Source organism: Chiloscyllium punctatum, chromosome 21, assembly GCF_047496795.1.
Source record: "Chiloscyllium punctatum isolate Juve2018m chromosome 21, sChiPun1.3, whole genome shotgun sequence".
NCBI classification, from domain to species: domain Eukaryota; kingdom Metazoa; phylum Chordata; class Chondrichthyes; order Orectolobiformes; family Hemiscylliidae; genus Chiloscyllium; species Chiloscyllium punctatum.
Genome location: NC_092759.1, coordinates 289,191 through 316,557, shown reverse-complemented (window position 1 = coordinate 316,557; position 27,367 = coordinate 289,191). Strand labels below are relative to the sequence as shown.

The following is a 27,367-nucleotide window of genomic DNA, read 5'->3' as shown; positions in this document are numbered from 1 at the left end:
GCACTCCCCTGTTGTTCTTTAAAACGGTGTGGCTGAGGGATCTTTTACATCCACCTGAGAGGACAGATGGGGTGTCAGTTTAACACCTGCATTTGGAGAGTCACTCTGAATTTTTGAGCTTTTGCCTCTGGAGCAGGCAAAACCTCCTGACTTCAGTGTGTGTCACACGTGACCAACACTTTGCAAGACGGGCAGGGCACCAGAACAGTTCCATCCGAAGCCGCAATTTAGCTACAGTCATGGTGAACTACCTCCATGACTTCTCCATAGACACAGCTGAATGCAGCAGCCACTTTCTGCGGCATTCTTCAAGCTCAAAAGGGCTTATCCTGCTGCTCGCCCTTCATTAGTTCTCAGTCACCCAATGCCTCATCCTCTGGTTTAGCCCTCTCCTGACTCTGTCCCTCCCTACATCTGTAACCCTCTCTGGCTTTGCAATTTTCCCAGCATCCTTTGACAACATCTTCCGAACTCTTGACCCCTACCAACCAGGAAGGCAAGGGCAGCAGATGCATGGGAACAGCATAGTCTACGAGGTCACCCAGCCAAACCGCGTACTGTCCGGATGGTATCATCATTACTGGGTCAAAATCCAGCTTCCTCTCAAACAGCATCACAGCTGTACGTAATCCCATGGATTGCAGTGATTTTAAAAGAAAGGGCGATTAGGGATGGACACTAAAGGCTGGTCTAGTCAACGACACCCAATGAAAGTGAAAAGCAACCTCCCCTATTACCAAAATATTCATTGCTTTGAATGTGGTCTCTTGTTTGTTCTACGCCTGCCCCTCCTTTCACCTCAAGGTCAACAGTGGCCTTCAGCTATTTTGGCACAGTGTTGTAGAATTTCCTTCCTAACTAACCCTGCTGTCTTTCCAATGTGTCTCATTTAAAATTTAAACATCCGTTCTTTCAGGTGTTTTTTTTTATATACAAGCAGTTTGGGACAGAAATGCAAGTTATTGCAAGATCCCAGCTTTCGTTGTCAATTTGTACTGGTGTCGCCAAGTCCTCAGTACCTCTGGTCTGTGAAAGGGGTTGGACAAAAAAATCAGCCAGGTCCCCCCTCCGGACTGTTATCCTGTCACCTTCTGATATCGAGCTTATCTGTAGTTTAAAAAGAGTTGCTCAGAATAAGGCCTGACAGAAAGTGACCCGAAACCTATTGAAGTTTTTGGGTAAATAGAATTAGATTATTATGCCCGGTTAGCTCACTCTACTATAGGGAGGATATCAAACCATAGACAGGGTATAAAGGAAGAATATGCAGATAATACCACAGATAGTTATATAGTTATGAATTGCAGCTCCAAGAGCTAGAGATCTTAACATAATCATTAAAGTAGAGCAGGTTTTTAAAAATTCATTAAAAGGATCTGGACATTGCTGGCTAAGCCAGTGTTTATTCCCCACCCCTAATTGCCCTTCTCATCCACCTTCTCGAGCCAGTGAGGTTCATTTGGTGTGGGTACACCCACAGTGCTGTCAGGGAGAGGGAGTTCCACAATTTTGATCCAGCAGCAAATGAAGTTTAAAAGATGCATTCAGAGGCATTTTAATAACACAAACTGGAGAAAAGTTACTTCTATTGCTGGAAGAGTTAATAACTAGATGATGTAAATTGAATATAATTATTGAAATGTGAAAGGGAGTGTTATAGAGTCATTATGGCACAAGAGGCCATTTGAGGGAGATGGTGGTGTAGTAGAAACCTCACTGGACTAGTAATCCAGTGGCCCAAGCTAATAGTCTCAGGACAGGAGTTCAAATCTCACCATCTTCTCCTGCCATGGTGCTTTGTATTTATTTCCTCAAGCGTCCTTTCCAATTTCCTTTTGAAATTGTTCACCAACTATGTTTGCACCACCCTAGTGGGCAGCAAGTTGTAGGTCATTACAGTTCATCACTTTTAAAAAAAAAACCTCTTCCTCTCATTCCCTGGCCTCACTTGCCCGAAATCTTAAATCTATGTGCTCAAGTCCTTGTGCCATCAGCTAACAGGAAGAGGTTTCTCTTTGTCAACCTTAAGGAAACTTATTATAATCTAATATGTCTCTGTCAGATCATCAAGCCCCCCCCCCCCCCCCCCCCCAACCCATTTCTGACATCTTCCTTCATAGCAATAATCTCTCACTTCAGCAACTGATCTAGAGAAAGGTTCACTCAGCTAATTCCTGGGATGAAGAGTTCTTATTTAGAACGAGAGGCACAAAGTTATAATAGACGAGGGGTTCAAGGGTTTTGCGAGACAGGCAGGAAAGAGGAATGAAGGCCATAGTCAAATTTGCTGTGCTCTCATTGACTGAATATCATAAATATAATCCAGAATAACTTCTAAGAAAGAAGTGGAGAAACCGCATTGGGTATGGCTCATTTGCCTTTTCCTAAGAGGAGGACATTTCAGAGGGATAACAGAAGTACAAGTGGACCAAATGGCTTTGACCTGTGCTGTCAAAGTCGGTATTTGCATGCACAGTGGTTTTGGAAAGTGTACACTGTGCAAATCAGGACTGCAGCATTGAAAGCCTCTATTCAATGCTGTGCTCACAGCAGGATGCAGAGCTATACATAATTAGGGCCCAGTGCTTCCCAGTTTTAAATTGGTTTGAAAACAGGAGGATGAATTTTAAATAGGTTTTGTTTCAGTTTCAGCTATCAACTTTTGTTTTTGCTCCAGGAATTGAGCCAGTCTTAAAAATAAAGGAACAGAATGGAGAGAAAAATGCAAAATGTCCTTCCTTTGGTTTTTAGTCTGTGATTTTTATGTTAGAATTACCAAAACTTTATAAGAAACAGCTGTGTTTAAGGAGATGATTATTAATTTGATTTCTAGGCATTGACATTTTCAGGAAATACCTGAAATGTTGTTAAGTTTATGTTCAGAGGTTAATTAAAAGCAAAGTTGCGGCTGTGAAGTTTTCCTAAAAATGTTTCTAACTGGGAGGTGACCAAATATAACGATCCCTGCAGAGACTGATTCCTGTTTATACAGGAGGTCCTGGTCCCAGTGGCCAACGTAAACGAACATTTTAAACTACAGGGAAGTTTCCTCATTCAAGTTTTAATGCATCTGAAAATCCTGCTCCATACTTACGTTGTACTCTGTGCCTCAAATTGGCACACTTCTCCTGGAACCAGTCCAGAGTGATTTCTTGCATCTGATGGCATGTGTAAATCTGCAATCTCTGAATTGGCTTCTGTGGTTAGGCTTATCCTCTCTGTAGCTAGAGTAAGGCAACTCTTGGTTTGATTTTGATGCTTACAAACACGGTCTCTTCAATCTAAACATGAGCTCCCACGTGAACCAAAGAGGCTAGCTGTCTCTAAATCCAAATTCTCTTTTTCTCTCTCTCTCTCAAATTCTGGTAGATGGTGATTGTCTACAACATTTAAGTAATATTTTAAGAATGCAGTCTGTATGCTAATCCTAAAGTGGCTTCCCGTGGACTTTTCCCTTCTCAACGTCCACCTGCAGAGCAGATGACACCAAGATTGATGGTATCGTGGAGGGTGAGAAAGGTTATCTGGGGATACAGCGAGTTTGGGCCAGTGGGCTGAGGAATGGCAGATGGAGTTTAATTTAGATAAATGCAAGGCGTCGTATTTTGATAAGGCAAACCAGGGCAGGACTTACACAGTTAATGATAAGACCCTGGGGAGTGTTATAGAACAAAGAGATTCAGGGGTACAGGTTCATAGCTTCTTGAAAGTGAAGTTACAGGTAGACAGGGCAGTGAAGAAAGCTTTCAGTATGCTTGCTTTCATTGGTCAGAGCATTGAATATAGGAGTTGGGACATTTTGTTGCAGCTGTATAAGACATTGGTGAGGCCACATTTAGTTCTGGCCTCCCTATTATAGAAAGAATATTATTAAACTGGAAAGAGTGCAGAAAAGATTGATCAGAATGTCACCTGGACTGGAAGGTTTGAGTTCTAATGAGAGGTTGGATAGGCTGGGACCTTTTTCCCTGGAGCACAGGAGACTGAGGGGTGTCCTTACAGTGCTTTTGAAAATCATGAGGGCCTTAGATAAGGTAGATAGCCAACAGCTTTTCCTCATGGTAAGTGGAGTCTAAAACTGGAGAAGCATAGGTTTAAGGTGAGAGAGATATAAAAGGGTCTAGAGGGGCAATTTTTTCACATGCTGGGTGATGAGTGTCTGAAATGGGCTGCCAGAGGTAGTGGTGGAAGTGAGTACAATTTTTGTCATTTAAGAAACACTTAGACAGGTACATGGATAGGATAGGAATGGAGGGATATGGATCAAATGGCACATGGCACTAGTTTAAATTGTGAAAACTGCGCAGTGTGGACAAGTTGGTCTGAAGGGCCTGTTTCCATGCTGTAGACCTCTATGACTCCATAACTTGAATCCCAGAGCTAGCATCGGTACATTGCATAAATGGGCTGAATGGCTCTAAGGAATTTGATGCGACAAATAAGTCAACTGCAAAACCGTCACAAAGTGGAAAGATTTATTGAATGTGACTTATGTTATTGTCAGTCCAATTTACTGACAGGTCATACTTTAGCAGAGCTGAAAGATATAGACAATAGATTTTCTCCAAAGCTATTGTTTGTCTTACACTAATCTGGGTATTTGCAAGCATACAGAGGTAAGAGGGAAACATAGCATTTTATATTGGATGAGAAGAGAGTGCTTATTGGTTGGCAAGTGCACTCAGTGCTCTGACCAATGAAAGCAAGCATACTTAAAGCCTTTTTCACCATCCTGTCTACCTGTAACTTCACTTTCAAGAAGCTATGAACCTGTACCCCTTGGACTTTTCCCTTCTCAACGTCCACCTGCAGAGCAGATGACACCAAGATTGGTGGTCTCGTGGAAAGTGACAAAGGTTACCTGGGAACACAGCGAGTTTGGGCCAGTGGGCTGAGGAATGGCAGATGGAGTTTAATTTAGATAAATACAAGGTGTCGTATTTTGATGAGGCAAACCAGGGCAGGACTTACACAGTTAATGATAGGGCCCTGGGGAGTGTTATAGAACAAAGAGATCCAGGGGTATAGGTTGTCAAATGAACTTTAACAATTGGATTGGCCATGCTATTATTGCTCTTGTTGTTGACTGATGTGTAGGTTAGGTAAATTGGCCATGGGAAATGCAGGGTTAGAGAGAAGGTGGGTATGGCTGGGATGCTGTTTGGAGAGTCAGTGTGGACCCGATGGGCCAAATAGCCTGCTTCTACACTGGAGATTCTATGTTGGCAAGGTAGAAATAACTCCTTCAATCTGCGTTCTAAGGCTAACACATCCTGTGTGATCACTGGCTTCCCCTGTGTGTCTCCCAAAAAGAATATAAACCTTCCGGTGATAAACAGGAAAACCTGCTTATTGTTGACGTCAGTGCCGACTGTGACTCACTTCCCCATACCGTTTGTACTTTGGATATTTATATTTGGTGACAGTCAGGGGAAGACACCAGGTCATGAGAGTTTATTTCCTTTAAGGAGTCAGCCATAGAATATTGTTTCACTTGTTCAAGACATGTTGGAGTCACCAGTATTGATCACTCAATCTTGATCAGCTTTGAGCCATCACCTTGAACCGCTGCAGGCCACATGTTGTAGGTGGACCCACTGACAGATAAAAGATGTCCAAAAATCTCCTAGTCAGGACGGTGACTGGCTCAGAGGAGCTTGCAGCTGGTAGTGTTCACATCTACCTTAATGGCAAAAGATGTGTGAAATGGGTTTGGCACCGTAGGTTACTCATGGACAGGGTGGGAGTTGTTTTTGGCCACAAACTTGTTGTAGGATGGAAATCCCATGTCTGGGCATTGCTGGCGAGGCCAGTATACATTATCCTTCCCAGTTTCACAGTCACAGTCTCTGGAGGAGCCTTGGTGTGCTTATCCACAGACCCGGGCGGCACGGTGGCTCAGTGGTCAGCATGACTGCCTCACAGCACCAGAGATACCAGGGTTCGGTTCCAGCCTAGTCCAACACAGTCGCTAAACAGGACTGACTGCCCTTCTCTGTCTCCTCTGCTCAGGTGTTTCATGTCCCTCTGGAGGAGCGCAGGTACAAGGACAACAGTCAGTTTGGCGAAGGTGAGGAGGCGAAGGTGTGCTTGGACATCATGCAGAAGACGGGAGCCCATATCGAGCTCTCTCTGGCCAAAGATCAAGGCCTCTCCATCATGGTGACCGGCAAACTCGACTCTGTCATGAAAGCAAGGAAGGAAATCGTGGCTCGACTTCAGACCCAGGTCGGTCTTTGGGATTGGCGCACCGTTGTCACTGCTGCGGTTGGTGAGAGGTCGTGTCTTTCACCCGGTTTTCCTTCCCCTCCGCTTTTGTGATCAGTTGTAGATCCTTTTGCCTTGTAATTGCTTCCTTAAGCTCCTCAGTTTTTTTTCCGTGTTGAAGCTTTGGGCGTGAATTAATCGAGGTGTTTGGTGATTGGAATCCAAATTTGTCAAAGTCCCAGAGGACCGCAGGTTGCTCTCTTGTTACAGAGAAACAGCTGATAGTGTTTTTAACCTGAGGGTCACCCTGTGTCAGGTGAGGGGCAAGGTTGAGAAGTTGGGGCCTTCATGTGACCTCGACCAGTGCAGGAATTGAACCCACACTCTGCTTTGCACCAAGCCGACTCAACTAATAGAAAAAGGTTGTTTCCTCTGGTGGATAGGGTGGGATTCTAGTTAAATGATAGAGAAAAGGAGCAAATGATTGAATGGCTCAGTCCCATTTGTGTGTTCCAAAGAGCCTCAAGGCCCCCCCCCCCCCCCACCCCCCCAGCAGACATTGCTGATACCACTTCATGTGCATCTATGGAGTGCATAGATGAGCAGTCTCTAAAGAAGAGCGGAAGTGATCTTGATCGTCTCTAGAGAGGAGAGGTTGGATAGGCTGGGACTTTTTTCACTGGAGCGTAGGAGACTGCAGGATGACCATCTTGAGGTTTGTAAAATTATGAGGGGCACAGATGGGGTGAATATCCAGGGTAGGGGAGTCTAAAACTAGAGGGCATGGGTTTAAGGTGAGAGGGGAAAGATACAAAAAGGTCCAGAGGGGCATTTGTTTGATACACAGGGCGGTGAGTGTCTGGAACAGACTGCCAGAGGTAGTGGTGGAGGGGAGTACAATTTTGTCACTTAAGAAACATCATAGCCAGGTCCATGGATGGGTTAGGTATGGAGCGATATGGGATTGGATTAACTGTGAAAACTGGGCGGCATGGACAATTTGGGCCGAAGGGCCTGTTTCCGTGCTATAGACCTCTCTGACTCTATGTCTGTGACATTGGTATTTGAAGTCAGAGCATTGACCTGCAAGAGAGAAGGGGACTCCTTGATAGCCTTCTGAAGATGTGATTGAAATATAATATTTTGGCCAACGTTTTGTATACATGGTTGCCATTGCTGATTTGTCAGGTTAGTGAAAGTTATGAGCTGAAGCCATGCCAATCACCTATTTACAGTTATGCATTTATAATTCCTATATAAATTTGTTATTGTTATTGTTTGGCACTTTTATGTCAGGCTAATGTTGAAGCTACCTATGTAATCATTTAGAATGGAAGTATTGTATGGGGAAGCAGTGGCCTAGTGGTATTATCACTGGACTATCGATCCAGAGGCCCAGCTAATGTACTGGAGACCTGGGTTTGAATCCTGCTACAGCAGATGGTGAAATTTGAATTTGGTTCTAAAATAAATCTGGAATTCAGAGTCCGATGATGACCTGTGAATCTGTTGCCGCTTGTCGGAAAAGCCCATCTGGCTCACTGATGTCCACTGAAACTGCCATCCTTACCTGGTCTGGCCTACATGTTGACTGAGCAATTGGGGATGGGCAGTTAAGAGTTAACTATCCTGTGATGTTCATGTCCTGTGAACAAATAAAGAAAATTGTAAACAGTTGCCTGTAATGATGTTGCATTGCAAACTGTGGTCACTAGGTAATTCTACAGAATATAATTTCCAATGTGTGCTGGAGAAAACTTACACCTGTCAACTGACTGAGAGGTGTTGTGGTCTCAAGCAAAAACTAACTCTTCTTTGCACAGCGAGTGCAGACCAGCGTACTTTACCAGGCTCTTTAACTCCCTTAGGCTTCAGCTACTGTCACCATCCCAAAAGAACACCATCGGTTTGTCATCGGCAAGAACGGAGAGAAACTGCAGGAACTAGAATTGAAGACGGCGACCAAAATCAACATACCCCGCCCCGATGACCCCAGCAACCAGATTAAAATTACAGGGACGAAGGAAGGCATTGAGAAATCTCGGCATGAGATTCTGCTCATCTCTGCGGAGCAGGTACGGCCACCCATCCAACTTTCCAAAATACATTTCCACAATATATTTGTTTTGATGTTCCTTGGGTCTCGTGTAATTTGGTTTTGTGCCCCATGTCAATTAAAATAATGCAGTTGCCATTTTCAGGGCATCTGGGATCCTCCAGTTAATCTTCTGTAAAATGATAGAGGCAGGTGAAGAGAATGGACAGTGAGGTGACCGCAGATAATATGGGGCCAGTGTGATGTTATTTGATTCCGCTATAAGAATGGAAAAGCAGAGTATGTTTTAAATCGTGTGAAGCTTGCAAACATCCACGTTCAGACGGGCTTGTGAACGCAACACACAGCAAGTTAGCTTGCAGGTACAACCGCACGCCGAGGAAGACAAGTGGTAAATTGACCTTTTATTGCCATGGGTTCGAAGGGCAGGCAGAAAGAAGTCTTGCTACAATGCTGCTTGCTTCTGTGCTTCAGAATTGTATTGGGATTTGGTGTGACAATACCTGAAGTACCAGGAGCAATTTTGGTCTGTGTATTTGAGGATTTGTGTTCTTGGATTGGAGACAGTAGTGAAGGGCCACTGAATTGGCCATTGGGAGGATTGTCTAGTGATGAGAAACTGTGTGAATGAATCCTGGAGCTTCGAAGAATGAAGGGTGACCACTTGACGTGAGAGACGCAGATTAGGAAAGCTAGAACGTGGGCCACCGTCTCAAGATAAGGGGACAAGTGTTTGGAACAGAGATGCGAATAGAATTTTTCACATAAAGGGCTGTGAATCTATGGAACTTTATCACTGAAGACTAAGAGATAGATGTGATAGTCATCCAGACCTTTTCAGTCCAACCAATCCATGCTGACCACATTCCCAAACTAGACTAGTCTCACCGTCTGCACTTGGCCCAAATCCCTCCACACTTTTCCTATTCATCTACTTACCCAAATGTCTTTTAAATGTTGTAACTTGTACCTGCATCCACCACTTCCTCTGGACGTTCATTCCACACACGAACCACCCTCTGTATAAAACAAAATTTGCCCCTTTGTCTTTTTAAAATCTCTGTCCTTTCACCTTAAAAATTTGCCCTTTAGTCTTGAAATCCCCCATCCTCGAGAAAAGACAACTCCCATTAATTGCATCTATACCCCTCCTTAGGAGAATCGTGTTGAAACACTTCCCCCACCTCCCCCACCTCTAGATCCCCACATGTAGGAAAACATCCTACAATTTACAGTTTAGGATAACTTTACTCAATCAGCCATAATCCTATTGAATGGCGGAGCAGGTTTGAGGGGTGCTCCTGTACATATTTATGATGGTCTAAGTCACTTGAAAGCATGAACCTCTCTAGATAACCTATGCTTATTCAAGAATTGCACTTTGCATTCTGATTGACAGCAGCACTGTTGGGGAAAGTGGCTTGCTTGGTAGAGTAAAAAAAATAACTCACTTTGATTGCCTTACCTTCTGCCCCTGGTGCTAGGACAAGCGGGCAGTGGAGAGGATAAACCTGGAGAAGGTCTTCCATCCGTTCATTGCTGGGGCTTACAACAAAGTGGTCCAGGAAATCATGCAGGAGACTGGAGCTCGTATCAACATCCCGCCTCCCAGCATCAACAAGGATGAGATCTTCATCACCGGTGAGAAAGAGCCTGTGGCACAGGCAGGCACCCGAATCAGGAAGATCTATGAAGAGAAGGTTAGACCAGCAGTGTCCATGTACGAGGCAGACGTGCCATCTCGGTCTCACCAAACCTTTTAGCCAGTGAAGCACGGTGATTGTCTGTATAAACTCCCACAATTCATGCCGCTGTTGCTGTCTGCCCCAGCACTCTTCACTTTATACTCTGCTGTTTCCTCAGTTAATGCTGTCACTCCCCCTCCCTCACTTCCTCACTCCACTCTTCACTCATATCCTCCATTAAAGCTGTCATTGTCCTCTGTCTCACTCCATTAATGCTGATACTCGAGCGTCCTCCTTCTGTTAATGATCTCTTTACCTCTCCCTCTCTCCTTTTCCTCTCCCTCTCTCCTTTTCCTCTCCCTCTCTCCTTTTCCTCTCCCTCTCTCCCTTTCCTCTCCCTCTCTCCCTTTCCTCTCCCTCTCTCCCTTTCCTCTCCCTCTCTCCCTTTCCTCTCCCCCTCTCCTCTTCCTCTCTTTCCCCTCTCTCTCTCCTTCCTCTCTCTCTCTCTCTCACTCTCTCTCTCTCTCACTCTCTCTCTCTCTCACTCTCTCTCTCTCTCACTCTCTCTCTCTCTCTCTCGCACTCTCTCTCTCGCACTCTCTCTCTCGCACTCTCTCTCTCACACTCTCTCTCTCTCTCTAACTCTCTCTCTCTCTCGCGCTATCTCATCTTCCCCCCACCCTCTCTTTCCCCCCCCCTCTCTTTCCCCCCCCCCTCTCTTCCCCCCCCCCTCTCTTTCCCCCCCCCTCTCTTTCCCCCCCCCTCTCTTCCCCCCCCCTCTCTTTCCCCCCCCCTCTCTTTCCCCCCCCCTCTCTTTCCCCCCCCTCTCTTCCCCCCCCCCCTCTTCCCCCCCCCTCTCTTTCCCCCCCCCTCTCTTTCCCCCCCCCCTCTTTCCCTCCCCTCTCTTTCCCCCCCCCTCTCTTTCCCCCCCCCTCTCTTTCCCCCCCCCTCTCTTCCCCCCCCCTCTCTTTCCCCCCCCCTCTCTTTCCCCCCCCCTCTCTTTCCCCCCCCCTCTCTTTCCCCCCCCCTCTCTTTCCCCCCCCCTCTCTTTCCCCCCCCCTCTCTTTCCCCCCCCCCTCTCTTTCCCCCCCCCTCTCTTTCCCCCCCCCTCTCTTCCCCCCCCTCTTTTTCCCCCCCCCCTTTCCCCCCCCTCTTTCCCCCCCCCTCTTTCCCCCCCCCCTCTTTCCCCCCCCCCTCTTTCCCCCCCCCTCTTCCCCCCCCCTCTTTCCCCCCCCCTCTCTCTTCCCCCCCCCCCTCTCTTCCCCTCCCCCTCTCTCTTCCCCTCCCCCTCTCTCTTCCCCTCCCCCTCTCTCTTCCCCTCCCCCTCTCTCTTCCCCTCCCCCTCTCTCTTCCCCTCCCCCTCTCTCTTCCCCTCCCCCTCTCTCTTCCCCTCCCCCTCTCTCTTCCCCTCCCCCTCTCTCTTCCCCTCCCCCTCTCTCTTCCCCTCCCCCTCTCTCTTCCCCTCCCCCTCTCTCTTCCCCTCCCCCTCTCTCTTCCCCTCCCCCTCTCTCTTCCCCTCCCCCTCTCTCTTCCCCTCCCCCTCTCTCTTCCCCTCCCCCTCTCTCTTCCCCTCCCCCTCTCTCTTCCCCTCCCCCTCTCTCTTCCCCTCCCCCTCTCTCTTCCCCTCCCCCTCTCTCTTCCCCTCCCCCTCTCTCTTCCCCTCCCCCTCTCTCTTCCCCTCCCCCTCTCTCTTCCCCTCCCCCTCTCTCTTGCCCCCCCCCCCGTCTCTCTCTCTCTCCTCTGCCCCACTCCCCCCCACCCCTGCCCATTTTTGTCCTTTCCTTTGAATTGATACTGTGTTTGATTTATCCGGATTGCTGTGTGCATGTATTTTGTTCATCAGCTGTAAAAAGGGGTTATCCCACCAAGCTAATGCATCATTTAAAAGAAGCCAAAAGCTGTCAAAGGCGGGTTGCATTTAAAAAGTACCTGTCAGCGTGAATCTTAAGCGTGGTAGGTTCATATGTTGGGATTCTTTTGCTGGGTGAACCCATGTTGCAAAAGGTTGGAGAATGGATGAACATCGAGATGAAGGCTTCATTCTAAGATGTGGAGATGGAACTCCTGTGTCAGCAGCCAGGTGGGGTGGAGAGTGGCAGGAGGCTCTCAAGACATACAGAAAGTGCAAAGGAATAATGTTGAATGTCAAAACCAGGGGTCTAGCTCCAAGAACGTGGATGCAGTCCATAAGGCCGTTGAATAGTCTGACCCAGGTTGTGAATGTGAGTAAATCCCATCTTCAAATGGCATATCTAAGCACGTGTGCCATCGGCCTCCTACGCTGCTCAGTTAACCACACTCCCTTCACCCTCTCAGCAACATGCTATCAATCAGTAACCAACCCTGCAGTTAAACGGACACAGCTCACAGCAGTGATTAATCATGACGGCCACATCGCCCAAAGGTGATACAGGACAGTACCGCACTGACACACTTGCCTGTCATTGCAGGAGAAGATGGTGCTTAACAGGGGCAAGCAAGAGCACACAGGAGGAGGACAGTCACACCTTCACGTTTTAGCCGCTGTTGATGAGACAGTTATAGAAAAGGGTATTGCTGAGGCCTGTGACGACGCTGGAGAGATCAAGGATGAAGGTATCTGTGGACTTAATCCTCCTCCTCTTAAGCTGCACCTTTCTTATTGTGCAGTCTCCTCTCTCCTCTGCAGATGATTAAAGAGGCCCCATCTTACTTTGCCCTAATCCTTTCTTATTTCAGTTTCCCAGGAGCTGGAGCCAGAGGAGGAAGACGCAGACGGCAAGAGAAGCAAAGAGACATCGTTACCCAGTCCTCCTGTCACCGGCTCAAAGACTGACACAGCGCCCCTTTCGGAGGCTTTGCTCCAAGTAGCATCTGAGTGTGGTGAGGTGCTGGCCACAAGTGGGCAAGAGGCAGGGCAGGAGGAGAGGGCAGCAGAGGTGCCAGTCCGTCAGAGGGCATTGTCGCACAGTAGCCCCGCCGCTGAGCAGTCGGACGAGGACTTTGATGACCCAGGTTACAGGAGAAGGCTGATGGACGTGCACAACCAAATGGTTGCTGCCCTGGAGAGTCTGCCCAACAGTCTGCGCCGAATGGCCAGGAGCATGGAGGAGACCAGCTCCAACTTGGCCGAGAGTTTTACCCAGAGCCTAGAGAGAGTGGTCACCTCCGTTAGCACGCCCGCGGACCCCACTGTGTCGGAGCGTCTGATGGCCGACGTCACGGCTTCCATCGCGGCCCAGGCGGCTTCCGTCAGAGGCCTGAGCGACGCGGTGGCGACTCAGACCGCCGCCCTCCAAGCTCAGACGGCCGCCATCGTGGCTCTGGACGCAACTGTTCGCAGGGGCTTCCAGGGTGTCACGGCAGCCCAACAGTCTGTCGTCCAGCAGATCAGGAGGATTGCTGAGGCACCTCCCTGGGTCAGCAGCAGCGACTCAGAGGGTATCACCGCTTCTGCTGCCATCTCGGCCCCCTCTACCAGTGCCCACACTGTTGCCCATCAGGGGGCTTGCCCAGATTTCCACCATGGAGCACTCTGAGTCAAACGCTGGGGAATCACTGTGTAGCATAGGCAGAGAAACATGTCAAAGACGGAACTCAGGGAACGCCCACGGGTGTCTTAAATTATTTCTTTCTGACTTATTTAACAACATATTTATAACATTGGTTTGAAATGTATTTCCTGATGTCTGTGTTTGTTAGTGGGACAGTCAATGATGAAGGATGGGACTTTAGGCGTGATTGGAGAGGGATGTAGCTGAGGTTCTTGGTAGCACTCATAAGTAATCCAGTTGGTGGGCACCCAGGAGCTTGCCTTGTTGTAGACTCCCATCACCCTGTTCCTTCTCCACTTCCTCCTCCTCGTGTTCTTCCATCTCATTTTCTTGCCTAATGTTGGGGGCAAGGGCCCCAATCAGTGGGTGGTGAAGCTGTGCAGCTGTACACCGTGAATCTCGACACCTGACCAACGGAGTACTGTAGATCCTCCTGCACAGTGAGGGCAGAGCAAGCTGTTACCCAAGGACAATAATGGTGCGCTGTGTAACGTCCATGTAAGTGTGAATTCCCAGCTCCCCACGCCAGGCGGATATGACCCTTGTCACCCAGATAGCTAGCCTTTAATCAGCTGGCTCAAAGAGAGGTGGAACAGATTGCAACCGAATGAAAGGTCATGGGTGCTGATTATGGGAATTGACTCCCATGGTACATTGCCCTAGTTGTGCACATTCTGCACGTTGTAGGAGCCCGTTCCTGTTCTGGTGATGAAAACGACCAAGTAATTGACAAAGTACTTGGGGGTTTTGTCAACAGACGTACAGAGTAAAGGAGTAGGGAAGTTACGCTAAACCATAATAAGGCATTAGTTAGACTTCACCGTAGAGGGTTGTGGCTGGATCTGGTCACACCATAAGAAAGTTGTGATTGGGCTTTGAGAGGGGGTGCAGGGAAGGTGCCGGGCTGGAATTTAGCTGCGTGGGTTAGTTTGGAGAAATTGCAAGAAGTTGTTCGTGCAGTGAGAGAGGTTGACGGGAGACTTGGTAGAATTGAACAAGTGGACGAAGAAGAGCTTGTCCCATTTGAGCTGACGGTATGTGAACAAGGAGTATGGATTTAAGGTTTGGGCAAGAGATATAGGACTCTCCCAGCATCTCCCTCCCGATGGTCTCAAGAGTATACAAGCATCCCCCATAGACAAGTGCCTCTTAATTTTCCAGACCTCCGCTCCCTCACCCTGGTGTCAACCTAAAGTTTATGCTTTAGGGTCCGAGGGTGGGGGTTACGGGTTCAACCTTCTAACACCAAGACAAAAGGTGTTCTCCCCCCACTCCCCTGAGCCACGGCTGATGGTGACACCAAGAAGATATGACCGAGAAATGATGATCAAATTATGGCAAACTTTGCAGATTGCAGTAGGAAAGGCACTCAGTCTGGGAGCTCCATCACTCTTGAGGTCCTGCGTGTGTGTGTGTGTGTGTGTGTGTGTGTGTGTGTGTTCGTTCGAGCAGGAAATGATGTAAAACAGTCTTCCAAATGACATTTAACATGTGAAAGTTACTGTAACCCTGGATGCCAACAAGAACACAATGGCAATAAAGTAGCTGACTAACATTTATTACATAAGTTTGTGTGTCAGAGATTGATGTTTGAACATCACATGAATATGACAATCCATGTTTTGAAATTACTTTGTGAAAATACAATTATTTTACATTCTCAACCAGACAGACCATTCTTTCATCTGAGCTGCTTCACCTCCTATCTCTTTTGTGGGATGTGGGTGTCACTGGCTGGGCCAGCTTTTATTGCCAGCCCTTGAGGAGGAGGTAGTGATGAGCTGCCTGCTTGAGCCACTACAGTCCGTGTGCTGTCCACAATGCCATTAGGGAGGGAATTCCAGGGTTTTCACCCAAGGAAGGAGTAGACGTGCAGGTTGAGAGTCTCTGGGTTTGATATGTTGGAGCCATAGGTCATCCTGCAGCACTAAGTAGTCAGGGGGCTGGGTTTGAAAGGATGCAGCTCAGGGCTAAGGGTTTCAAGATTCAGGGGTGCGACTGTGAGCAGGAGTCCAAGAGTTGAACAGAAATCTGGGTCTTATAGTTGGTGGGAGGGGTAAGGGACGGAACCTCGTGACTCCATTGGCATGTTTCTACCGTCTCAATTGGAGTTGTGACCCACGTTTTGGAAGCTGCTGTTGTAAAGAGGCAACTTTTCTCAGAATGCTGAATGTTGTTGCATTTTCATCTTAGAGGGTACAAGGAAATTCAAAGGAAGTGGCCACAAAGGGCTAACCTTCCCTTATTGCCTCGAATTGGGGATTGGAGCAGCCTATCCACCTTAAGGCAAAAACTTCCTATTGACTTCAGGCAACTTTTAAACTGGAACCCTGCAACGACAAAAGGATCATGAGTAAATCCAGATCAGTGTCTCTGCCATTTGTTTTGTGGAGTTTTGCTTTGTGAGCATCCGATTCCTGTTTCAAACCCTGGTAAACAGCTGTGGTTGAGGGCATTGTTTTCCTCTGGGTAAATAACAGCTTTCAAAGGCACAAATAACAAACCTGCTCTTAGGCAGCACTTTTCGTGACTGTGGGTCATCCCACAGCATTTTGCGGGCAGGGAATGGGCCAGTATTTTCAAGGGGGTAACTCTCGGCCGAAAACGTGCATTCGAACAGTGTGCAGATAAATTGCTAAAAGTATCATGTCCTGAGAATTCTGCCGACCCCTCGGCTCCCCCTAGCTGAAGGCAGATCCTTGGCTCATCAGCAACTGATGCTTCACCCTTTCTTCGGCAGTGTGTTTGCCAGTGGGTTGTCTCCCGCTCTGGGGTGGGGCGACAGGTCCCAGGTCTATCCGAGCCAGACTGGGGATTGTTGGTGTAAAACAGAACTGCACGCGAGGCCGCTGAGCTAACCAATCATCCAGGGAGTAGGCGTTTACAACCGAAATGTAAGCTTTTGAGCTGACTTCCTAACTGTGCGTCAGTTTTGGGTGACATTGTCACATGACTGTAAATGTGTACAGTGCAATCTTACATCTCTGTCTCAGGTACGCACATTCGAGATTTCATCGAAAGCAGTAGCCAACTCCAGAATTTTAGCAAACCTAAATCAGCAGATATGCTTCTCCCAGATTTACTAAAGTGTCCCTTGTGGTGCTTGCATTTTTGCGCACAGACTGTATACAAAGTTGGCAGTTTTGTACAAGACAGCTGGCTATATATACAAATATGTACATATTCTGTGGGTAAATGTACAGTTGTACAGAACAGAAAACTCCGCTGAGACCAGTAAGGGAGGACTGCAGAAGCTGGAGATCAGAGTCGAGAGTGAAGCCTTGCTACGTGGGCACGTAGCTTGGAAAAAATGTCACGATTAAAAGCAGAGTACTGTGGCTGCTGGAAATCTGAAACAAACCCAGTGAATGCTGGAGAAACTCAACAGCAGCGGTAGGAGAGAGAAACTGAGTTAACGTTTCAAGTTCGCGTGACTCCTCTTCAGTTCTGAAGAAACGTTACCACTGTTTCTCTCTCCATAAATACTGTCAGACCTGCTGAATTTCTTTGTGTTTGTTTACTGCTGTGGCTCAATAGCAAAGTTCGACGGCAATGGGTTAGATTTTATAATTTCGTACCAGTCTGGTGCTTGAATGCTTCTGAACCCTGAAGCGATTGTTGAATACCTACAGTGTGGGAGCAGGCTATTTGGTCCGTCGAATCCACATTGGCCTTCCAAAGGATATCCTACTTGGACCCAACCCCCCTATCTTATCCCTGTAACCCTGCGTTCCCCATGGCCGATCCACCTAACCTGCACATCTTTGGACTGTGGGAGGAAACCAGAGGAAGTCCTTGCAGGCATGGGGTGAACATGCAAACTCCACACACACAGTCACCTGAGGCTGGAGTCGAACCTGAGACCCTGCTGCTGTGAGGCAGTAACGCTAATCACTGAGCCCCAGTCTTGCCCAATGTTGAATAGAAGTTTAAAAGATGTTGAAATGCCCAGGGTTATTTGCTGCAGAAAGGGCTGGGTGGGGAGAATATTAGAGGAAAGCAATAAATTAAAACCCCCTTTAGAGTGTTTCAGATTGCCACAACCAGGAGAGCAGAGGATATTTCTGCAGATAGTTCGAGTTTAATTACTTTTTCCCTACAGATGGTGGTGGACATGTGAACTATGGGAAGCAAGTTTTAGGAATTGATAGGTTTTTTTGTGGGAGTGGTGATGGATGGGTGATACCTTTTTGTTCTGGGTTAACTTGTTTGAAATACCATCCAACGTAACTTACTGTCTTAGGATGTCAAAAGCCTGGAAGAGGACACTACAGAGATTTATGACGATGGGACCAGGAGTGATAGAACCAGAATCATAGAGCGCGGATACAAACATTTCGGTTCAAGCAATCCATGCTGACCGTAATCCCAAACTAAACTACTCCCACCTGCCTGCATTGGGCATATATCCCTCCAAAGATTTCTTATTCATGAACCTATCCAAATGCCTTTTAAATGTTGTAAATGCTTCTGCATCCACTATTTCCTCTGGCAGTTCATTCCACATAGGAATCACTTTCTGTAAAAAAAAGTCCCCATTTTAAAAAAAAATCTTTTCTCCTCTCATCTTAAAAATGTGCTCCCTAATCTTGAAATTCCTAACCGTAGGGAAAACGAATACCTGCCATTCACCTTATCCATGTCCCTCGTGGTTTTATAGACCTCTGTAAAGTCACCCTTCAACCTCCTACACTCCAGTGGAAAAAGTCCCAGTCTGTTCAGCCCCTCCTTATAACGCAGACCCTCCAATTCCTGGCAGCATCCTGATAAATCTCTCCTGAACCCTCTCCAGTTCAATAACATCCTTCCTATAACAGGGTGACCGGAATGGACACAGTACCTCAGAGGAGGCCTTTGACGTGACTGGAGAAACTGGGCTAGTTCTCCTTGGAGCTAAAGAAGGTTTAGCAGAAACTTAATAAAAGCATTCCAAACAAGAGGGAATGTCTCTGGGAAAGATCTGTTGCTGCTGGTAGGAAGGTTGGAGGATAGAGTTTTAAAATAATTATTGAGAGGAGGAGGAGGAGGAATCAGAATCTGGATTGCACACAAGCTGATGTGTTCACAGCTTTTAACAGGAACTAGAAAAGTGGTTGTTGAGAAGGAAATATTTGCCTGACTTTGAAGGCGAAAGCAAGGGGAGTGGGATTAATTATGTAGCTCTTTCACAGAGCCAGCTACCCCAGTCTACACTCTTAACATGTAACGTCCACGAGTAAATAAAGGTTCACCTCAAAAGGTTTGAGGAGCAACTCCGGCCCCTCGATAATTTGAAAGGTTTGAATCCAGTCCTTTAGACCTCTGGTGTGAGAGGCGTACGTCATTTTCTTCACCATGACTGGGTTAGGACATTCAAATAGCTTCCATGTCACGGACTCCTCGCTATCAAATTATAATATGATAAAATGCACAGTATGAAAAGTATGGGCAATGGTAGATGGGTATAGAGCCCAAACACAGAGGAGAACAGTTGGCCAGATAAAGGAGTGGATAACGACCAGGTTATTTAAAAAGACCCTGAGCTTCCAGTTGCCTGCTACTTCAACACCACCCTTGTTCCCTGACCAACATCTGTCTCTGGCTTGCTGCAGTGCTCCAGCAAAGCTCAGCAGAAGCTGCAAGAACAACATCTCATTTTCTGCTTGAGGACCTTGCAGGTCTTCTGGACTTGATATCAAGTTTAATAACTTCAGGATTTGAGCTCCCCCCTCCCCCACCCCACCATGTCTTTTTTCCCCAACCCCTCTCACACCAGGTCTTTTCTTTAATCACATAGTCAGCCATTACCACACAATCCATTGTTAGCCACTAACAGTCCCCATTAATAGGTACTTAGCCTCCCAAGCCTGATCATTATTCACTATTTTTTAAGATTAGATTAGATCCACTACAGTGTGGAAACAGGCCCTTCAACCCAACAAGTCCACACTGACCCTCCAAAGAGTAACCAACTTAGACTCATTCCCCTACTCTGTATTTACCCCTGACTAATGTACCCAATACGATGGGGCAATTTAGCTTTGCCAATTCACCTGACCAACTTTGGTCTGTCCAACAGTTCTTCCCTTTCTTTGGGCTCCATCCTCACCTATTTGGTCTTTACCTCTCTCCCCCTACCCTATCTTCTGCATATAAAGTGACATTTTCCTAGCTACCACCAGTTCTAAGGAAGGCTCACTCAACTCGAAAGGTTAGCCCTGATTTCTCTCCACAGATGCTGCCAGACCTGCTGAGCTTCTCCAGCAATTTCTGTTTTTGTTTCTGATTTCCATCATCTTTTGTCCTTTTGGTTTTTAACTGCTTTTGCACTCCTGATTCTGAAGACGAGTCATAATCGAACTCAAAACGTTGACTGCTTTATTTTTCATCTGTCCGCAAGTGCTCCGAGACCCATTGAGTGAGAACTGTTAAACAGTTCTGCAGAACCATGCGTGGGTCTGCTCTATATTTAATCTTATTCAAACCACAAAAACCCTCTTGGCCTGCCTTATCAACTTTATCCTCCAGTTGTAACTGGTGACATTGGGACCTCATAATTGAGCAGCAACTACTATATTTGCATGGTCATCAAAGCCCCACCTCTCTTTTTCATTGAATTAAACCTGCAAGTATTTACAGAGCAAAGTTAGCATCCAATAGTTTTATATCTGGATTTAAAGAGACATGTTAAATTAGACGGAGTGGAAATGAAGCTGGTTGAACTGCTTGGAACTGAAAATGTGTTAATGGAAAAGTGCAGCAGGTCAGGCAGCATCCAAGGAGCAGGAGAATCGACGTTTGGGGCATCAGCCCTTCTTCAGGTTCATGCCCGAAACGTCGATTCTCCTGCTCCTTGGAGGCTGCCTGACCTGCTGCGCTTTTCAATCAATACACTTTCAGCTCTGATCTCCAGCATCTGCAGTCCTCACTTTCTCCCTGAACTGCTTGGAAGGCAGTTATGAGACCTTGTGGGGCATTTTAGATAGTTACTAGTTAACCTGTTCATAGAATCCCTCCCTACAGTGTTGAAACAGGCTGTCTGGCCCAACCAACCCTCCAAAGAGTAAACCACCGAGATCCATTCCCCTGACTAATGCACCTAGCCTACACATCCCTGAACACTCTGGGCAATTTTAACATGGCCAATTTACCTAACCTTAGCATCTTTGGACTGTGGGAGGAAATCCACACGGACATCGGGAGAAGGTGCAAACTCCACACACAGTCGCCCGAATCAGGGCTTGAACCTGGGTCCCTGGTGCTGTGAGACAGCAGTGCTAACCACTGAGCTGCAGTGCCACCCCAGAAATGTTATTACACACCTCTGGAGCAGGTGGGACCTGAACCCAGGCGTTCTGGCTCAGATGGAGGGACACTGCCACTGCATCATAAGAACTTCATGTTGGGTGTCTACTTTTTGAAAACCTTGGATAAGTTTACGAAGTGGGAGAGTTTAGGATGTGTCCTTTTGTGAGCCAGTTAGATATCTTCCTAATCGACCTGTTGAGAGGTGGTATTATAAATCTCTGAATCACGCAGGACTTGAACCTTTTTAGATTAGATTAGATTACATTACATTACAGTGTGGAAACAGGCCCTTCGGCCCAACAAGTCCACACCGACCCGCCAAAGCGTAACCCACCCATACCCCTACATTTACCCCATACCTAACAGTACAGGCAATTTAGCATAGCCAATTCACCTGACCTGCACATCTTTGGACTGTGGGAGGAAACCGGAGCACCCGGAGGAAACCCACGCAGACACGGGGAGAACGTGCAAACTCCACAGTCAGTCGCCTGAGGCGGGAATTGAACCCGGGTCTCTGGCGCTGTGAGGCAGCAGTGCTAACCACTGTGCCACCGTGCTGCCCACCTGGTTGTTGTCTGACGGGAGAGGGACGACCACTGCACCACCAGAGCCTTTGGTTGGGTCCGATTTGGTTTCAAATCACGGTGACCTTTTTGTTTTGTTGTTAGCTATTAACCAGTAAATCACCTGTGTAGCAGCACAGACCATCTGGAAGAGAAGGAGAGGGGGCTAAATCAAAATGTAATTAGAGGGGTAGACAAAGCATTGTATTCCCTTGTGGTACCCACCTCTCTTTAAAGGCATCAAGAGTGTTAATGGACTCTGTGTGCTTTGTCTTCAAGGACACTAGGGCAGGACCTAGCCAAGGAAGAGAGCTGCACTGTCAGCAGAAATGAACCCTTTTTTTTCTTTTTCCTATTTTCTGTTTTCTTTTTTTCCTAAATTGTATTTTCTTTTTTCGACTTTTTTTTCTGTATTTTCTTTTTTCTTTTTCCTATTTTTTTCTTGTATGTAAATATATATATCCAGAAGTGTTCTTGCACGCAACTGAATGTTTTTATTTTCCCTCATCACCAATTCATTATGACTATTGTTTTACTATTAGCCACCACCAGTAAATCACCCATTGGATATTTATGTAGGGCCCTTTATGTAAAGCAGCAGACGTGAGGCAGGGACAGGGAGAGCAGGAAGAGGTGAAATCGAAATGGAGTCGGATGGGGAAATAAAGCACTATATCCACTACAATGCCCACCTCTTTCTAAAGGAGGGGGTCTGCTGTACCTTTTTTTAAATCCTTTGACATATGGAAGTGTTATCACCCACAACCGAATGACTTGCCACCACCAAATAACCATGATTTATCTATTAACTACAAAGCACCGCCACTATTCACCCGTGTAGCCAATTGAATATTTACAAGTACAGCAGATTGTGGGCAATACGAACCATGAAAAGGGGAGGGGAAGAAGGGAGAGCGGGCAAGGGCTAAACCAAAATGGAGGAGGGACATAAAGCTGTGTATCCCCCACATTGCCCCCTCTCTGTCAAGGCATCAGGAGCATTGATGGAAACTGTGTGCTCCCTCTCCAACAACACCTCTCTGCTTTATCTTTTTTTCCCTCTTTAAACCCAGAAGTGCCATCACTGAGTGACTTTCCCACCACCATGACACTCCTTTATGTATTCTTTTTGCTTTTAACTTTGCAATAAAACACCTGTGTAGCTGATTAAATATTTACAAGCAAGCCACCAAAAGCCTGTGGTGGGGGGAGGAGAGGGAAGGGACTAAATTAAAATGGAGTTGGATGGAGAAATAAGGCACTGTATCCCCAGCAATGCCCACTTCTGTCTCTGTCTCTCTCTCTCTCTCTCTCTCTCTCTCTCTCTCTCTCTCTCTCTCTCTCTCTCTCTCTCTCTCTCTCTCTCTCTCTCTCTCTCTCAAGACATTGAGAGCATTGATGGACATGGCGTGCTCTCTCTCCGAGGTCACCCGGGCACGAATGAAGCACCTGTTTCTTATTGTGTTTCTAACCAACCTGTTCAGCGATATCAGTACACACCTCTGCAGCAGGTGGGACTTGAATCCAGGGCTCCTGACTCAGAGGTAGGGACGCTACCCATGGTTCGCTTTATCAAGGGCTCAGACGGTGAGTTACAGTTGGCCTAGCCATTGCCTGTTACCAGGGGGACCCATTGTCAACAAGCTCCACAGGGAGATTAATTAGTTATTCCCCATGGGCCTTACAGGATTATTCCCCATGGGCCTTACAGGATTATCCCTCTTTGGGTTGTTTTCCTCAGAGCAGAGAAGGCTGAAGGGGGATCCTGACCGAGGTGTACAAAGTTAGAAGGGGCAAAGACAAGGTAAAAAAGGAAGAAACCTTTTTCTTTAGTGGAGAGGCGAGTAATCAGGGGATGTCAATTTAAGGTGAAGGGCAGAATGTTGAAAGATTATTTGAGGAAACGATTTTTCACCCAGAGGGTGGGAATATCTGGAACTCATTTTCTGAAAGATTTGATAAGATTCCCTACAGTGTGGAAATAGGCCCTTCAGCCCAACAAGTCCACCACTGACCCTCCGAAGAGTAACCCACCCATACTCATTTCCCTATACTTCCCCCTGACTAATGCTATGGGCAATTTAGCATAGCCAATTCACCTAACCTGCTCATCTTTTGGAATGTGGGAGAAAACTAGAGCACCCGCAGGAAACCCACGCAGACAGGGAGGATGTGCAAACTCCACACAGACAGTTACCCGAAGCCTGAATCGAACCCAGGTCCCTGGTGCTGTGAGGCAACAGTGCTAACCACTGAGCCACCGTGCTGCCCCAGAGGGTAGTGGAGGCAGGAGCGATTGCAAAGTTTAAGTAGTATTTACATGAACATTTGAAACATCATTGCAAACAATTAGAATTAGCTTTATTGTCACATGTACTCAGATGAGTGCATTGCAAACTTTAGAAGTCGCCATTTTTGGCACCATCTTGGGTAAAAGGTACCTAGGTACAGGTTCTGTTATTGTTCTGGGCGCATTGGTTCAATTCCCGTCATGATAGTTGGTGAGACTTAAAGTTAGTGAATTAATAACACTGGGATTGAATGATATTTTGTCATAGACTGTCCCCATTAATGAATAGCTACTGGTCTTGGCGACTGCAGATGCAATGACCCTTGGATGGCCGAGCAAGTCACACAGTTCAAGGTCAGCTGCCCACATCCCATTAAAGAAGGAAGGAGGATAATGTTTTCAAGCCAAATGGCATTTGCTTATTGATTCCATATATTTGGGGTGATACATTGACTCAGTGGGGTCGATTCCTGCCTCGGCTGACTGTGTGGAGTTTCCATATTATTCCCGTATCTCCGTGGGTTTCTTCTGGGTGTTGCGGTTTCCTCCACAATCCAAAGATGTGTAGGTTAGGGTGGACTGGCCAGGGGAAATTACCCATAGTGCCCAGGGATGTGCAGGTTAGGGTGGATTGGCCGTGCTAAATTACCCATAGTGCCCAGAGATGTGCAGGTTAGGGTGGATTGGCCATGCTAAATTACCCATAGTGCCCAGGGATGTGTAGGTTAGGGTGGATTGGCCATGCTAAATTACCCATAGTGCCCAGGGATGTGCAGGTTAGGGTGGATTGGCCATGCTAAATTGTTCATAGTGTCCAGTGATGTGCAGGTTAGGGTGGATTGGCCTTGCTAAATTAACTATAGTGTTCAGAGATGTGCAGGTTAGGGTGAATTGGCAGTGCTAAATTGCCCCATAGTGTCCAGTGATGTGCAGGTTAGGGTGGATTGGCCTTGCTAAATTAACTATAGTGTTCAGAGATGTGCAGGTTAGGGTGAATTGGCAGTGCTAAATTGCCCCATAGTGTTCAGGGATGTGTAGGTTAGGTGCATTCGTCAGGGGTAAATATAGGGTAGGGGAATGGGTCTCATTGAGTTACTCTTTGGAGTGTTGGTGTGGACTTGTTGCGCTGAAGGCTGGTTGCCACACTTTTATGATTCTATTCTATGCTTCTGTTTGTCCTCGCAAAGGCACTTCCTCACACCTTTGTATTCACTACCCACTAGGTAAGACAATTAACCCACTCTGTACAGCAACTTCCCACTCCCAGTGTGCACCATGTCAGCCTCCAGTTTCTCATATTGCCCACCTGTCATGCTGACCCTTGTATTTTCCCTCCAAACCCCATGTCCCCAGGAAACTCTCAGCCAAGAGGTGGAGAAGCCCTTGTCTGGGACCCGTGCTCCTTGTGACCAATACTCCCAGCTGTACATACACATGTCCGTGTATAGAGTGAGTAGGAACACAGGCTCCTACAACCCCTCAGATCTCTGTGCTCATCTAGCCTCTCGTTGCCAATTTTTAATCATTTCACTGTTGGTGGTTATGCTTTCAGCTGCTTGGACGCCAAAGTTCTGGAGCTCTCACCTTGGAGGCTCAGTGGTTAGCACTGCTGTCTCACGGCGCCAGGGACCCGGTTCAGTTCCAGCCTCAAGGAACTCTGTGTATTGTGTTTGAATGTTCTCCTCGTGTCTGGGGTTTCCACCCACAGTCCAAAGACGTGTGCAGGTTAGGTGGATTGGCTACATTCTAGTGTCCAGGGATGTGTACGTTAGTAGGTTAGCCTTGGGGAAAAGTGGAAGGAGGGGGAGTGATGGGTCTGGGTTGGATGCTGTTCAGAGACTCAATGGGCCAAATGGCCTGCTTCCCCTCTATAGGGATTCTAAGCCCTCAGCCATTCTCTTTACTCCTTTAAAGCACTCATTTAACCTTGCATCTGTGTGAAGTTGGGCACCCATCCAAATATCTCCTAAAATGCTGCTGCAAAACTACTATTGCAAAGATAAAGGTGCTATATAAATGCACGTGATGCTACCCAGCAGGCCAAGTCAGATCAATACAGTGGTTCTGCTCACCATGAAATGTGAAGGGTGATTCAGAAGGGTGTAGTCGCAAAATCCTAATCAGTAAGGAGTCAGTAAGTTTCAAAAGAGTGAACTGTTTCCCCAACCCTCCAGGGGAGCCATTAACAAGCCTTAAAATACTCTCCCGTGTTGAATTTGCAGCTTGCTTCGTGTTGGGATTGGCCAGTTTTCAGCTCTTCTCTTTCTGCCAACAGAAACGGAAAACCACAACGATATCGGTCGAGGTGAAGAAATCTCAGCATAAGTACATCATAGGCCCGAAAGGTAACACCCTGCAGGAAATACTGGACATGACCGGGGTATCCGTGGAAATGCCGTCACTGGAGAGTAGTTCTGAGACCATCATTCTCCGGGGAGAGCCTGACAAACTTGGCCCAGCTCTGACTCAGGTCTACGCCAAGGTAAACCTTCTGATCCCTGACGATGTGCTGTGATAACACTGTGGCTTGAAGAGATGTATTTTGTCCTGATTTCTTCTTGAAGGATGTTTGAGATAGAGGTAGCAAGCAGTCTGCTTCAAAGCCCACAAAGCAAACAGCTTGGGATCGAAAACAAAAGTTGGAATAATAGAAGCAGCCTGACTGGGTGGGATTGAGCTCTCGCAGAACCAGAAGTTTTAGTTTCAGTTTTTTAGTAGCAGTTGCTGGGGTCTTGAAACTGGTTTTGGAAGCTGCAGTACATCTCTCTCTCTCTCTCTCTCTCGAGTTTTCTCGTGATGTTTTTCCTCTTGCTTTGGAGAATTGCCTGTAAGACCATCTATTTCTGTCTTTGCCAAGGGTGTGTTTATGGGATGTTTAGATACTAGGACAGTTGCTGTTTAGTAGTTAAATAATCAATTATTCTATTAAATTTTCCAGTAGAGATATGTTATTCCAATGTCTTCTTTCTACAGTGTATGAATAAGGTGTGCTTCCCTTCAAGACTGGTAGTTTGACCAATCAAATTGTATCTGGAATGCAATGCCTGGCACTTGCCTTTAAAATAAGGAAAAGTTAGGGTATAGGCTATCTTCATAATATATTTTGAGGGGTTTGGTCTGGGCCATAACAATATAGAAACCCACTTTAACATCAGGTGGTAAAAAATATCCCTTTGCCACCAAGCCTCTAAACAATCGTTTGTTATATGCTTTCCTAAAGTACAGTAAAACCAGAGTATTGCTACAGGGCTTTGGTGACACCACACCTAGACTATGGTGCATGGCTTTAGTTCTAATACTTAAGAAAGGATATATACTTGGCTTGAAAGTGTTAAAGCAAAGATTGTTCTTTTGGCTGAGGGGGCTGTTCTGTAAAGAATCAAAACTTCCCTATATTGTGGATGTAGGCCATTTGGTCCACTGAGTCCACTCTGGCCCTCCAAAGAGCATCTCACCCACATCCCTGTATTTCCCATGGCTAACCCACCCCCCCCCCTTGCACATTTTAGCTTGGCCAGTCCACCCTAACCTGCACACCATGGGAAGAAACCGGAGCACCCAGAGGAAACCTACACTGACATGGGGAAGAATGAGCAAACTCCACACAGCCCGAGGATAGAATCGAACCCGGGTCCCTGGCGCTGTGAGGCAGCAGTGCTAACCACTGAGCCACGGAGCTGCTCTCACAAAGCTCAGTATTTTGGGTTGGTGTTCTTTGCAGTTTTGAAGAATGAAAGGTGATC

The 27,367-nt window shown here is 46.9% G+C and overlaps 1 protein-coding gene across 3 annotated transcripts in view; it reads left to right on the top strand.

Annotated features, from left to right (window-relative positions):
* LOC140492493 (vigilin-like) overlaps positions 1-27,367 on the top strand; it is a 115,938-nt gene that overhangs the window by 21,329 nt on the left and 67,242 nt on the right. For 2 of the 3 annotated variants that reach the window (XM_072591383.1, XM_072591382.1), the window contains exons 5-8: positions 6,013-6,228; positions 8,076-8,282; positions 9,748-9,963; positions 25,900-26,106. In XM_072591383.1, the coding sequence (XP_072447484.1) occupies positions 6,013-6,228; positions 8,076-8,282; positions 9,748-9,963; positions 25,900-26,106 (846 nt within the window). Of the gene's footprint in view, positions 1-6,012; positions 6,229-8,075; positions 8,283-9,747; positions 9,964-12,398; positions 12,544-12,666; positions 13,347-25,899; positions 26,107-27,367 lie in introns of all 3 variants that reach the window. The other variant, XM_072591384.1, reaches the window with a different exon arrangement.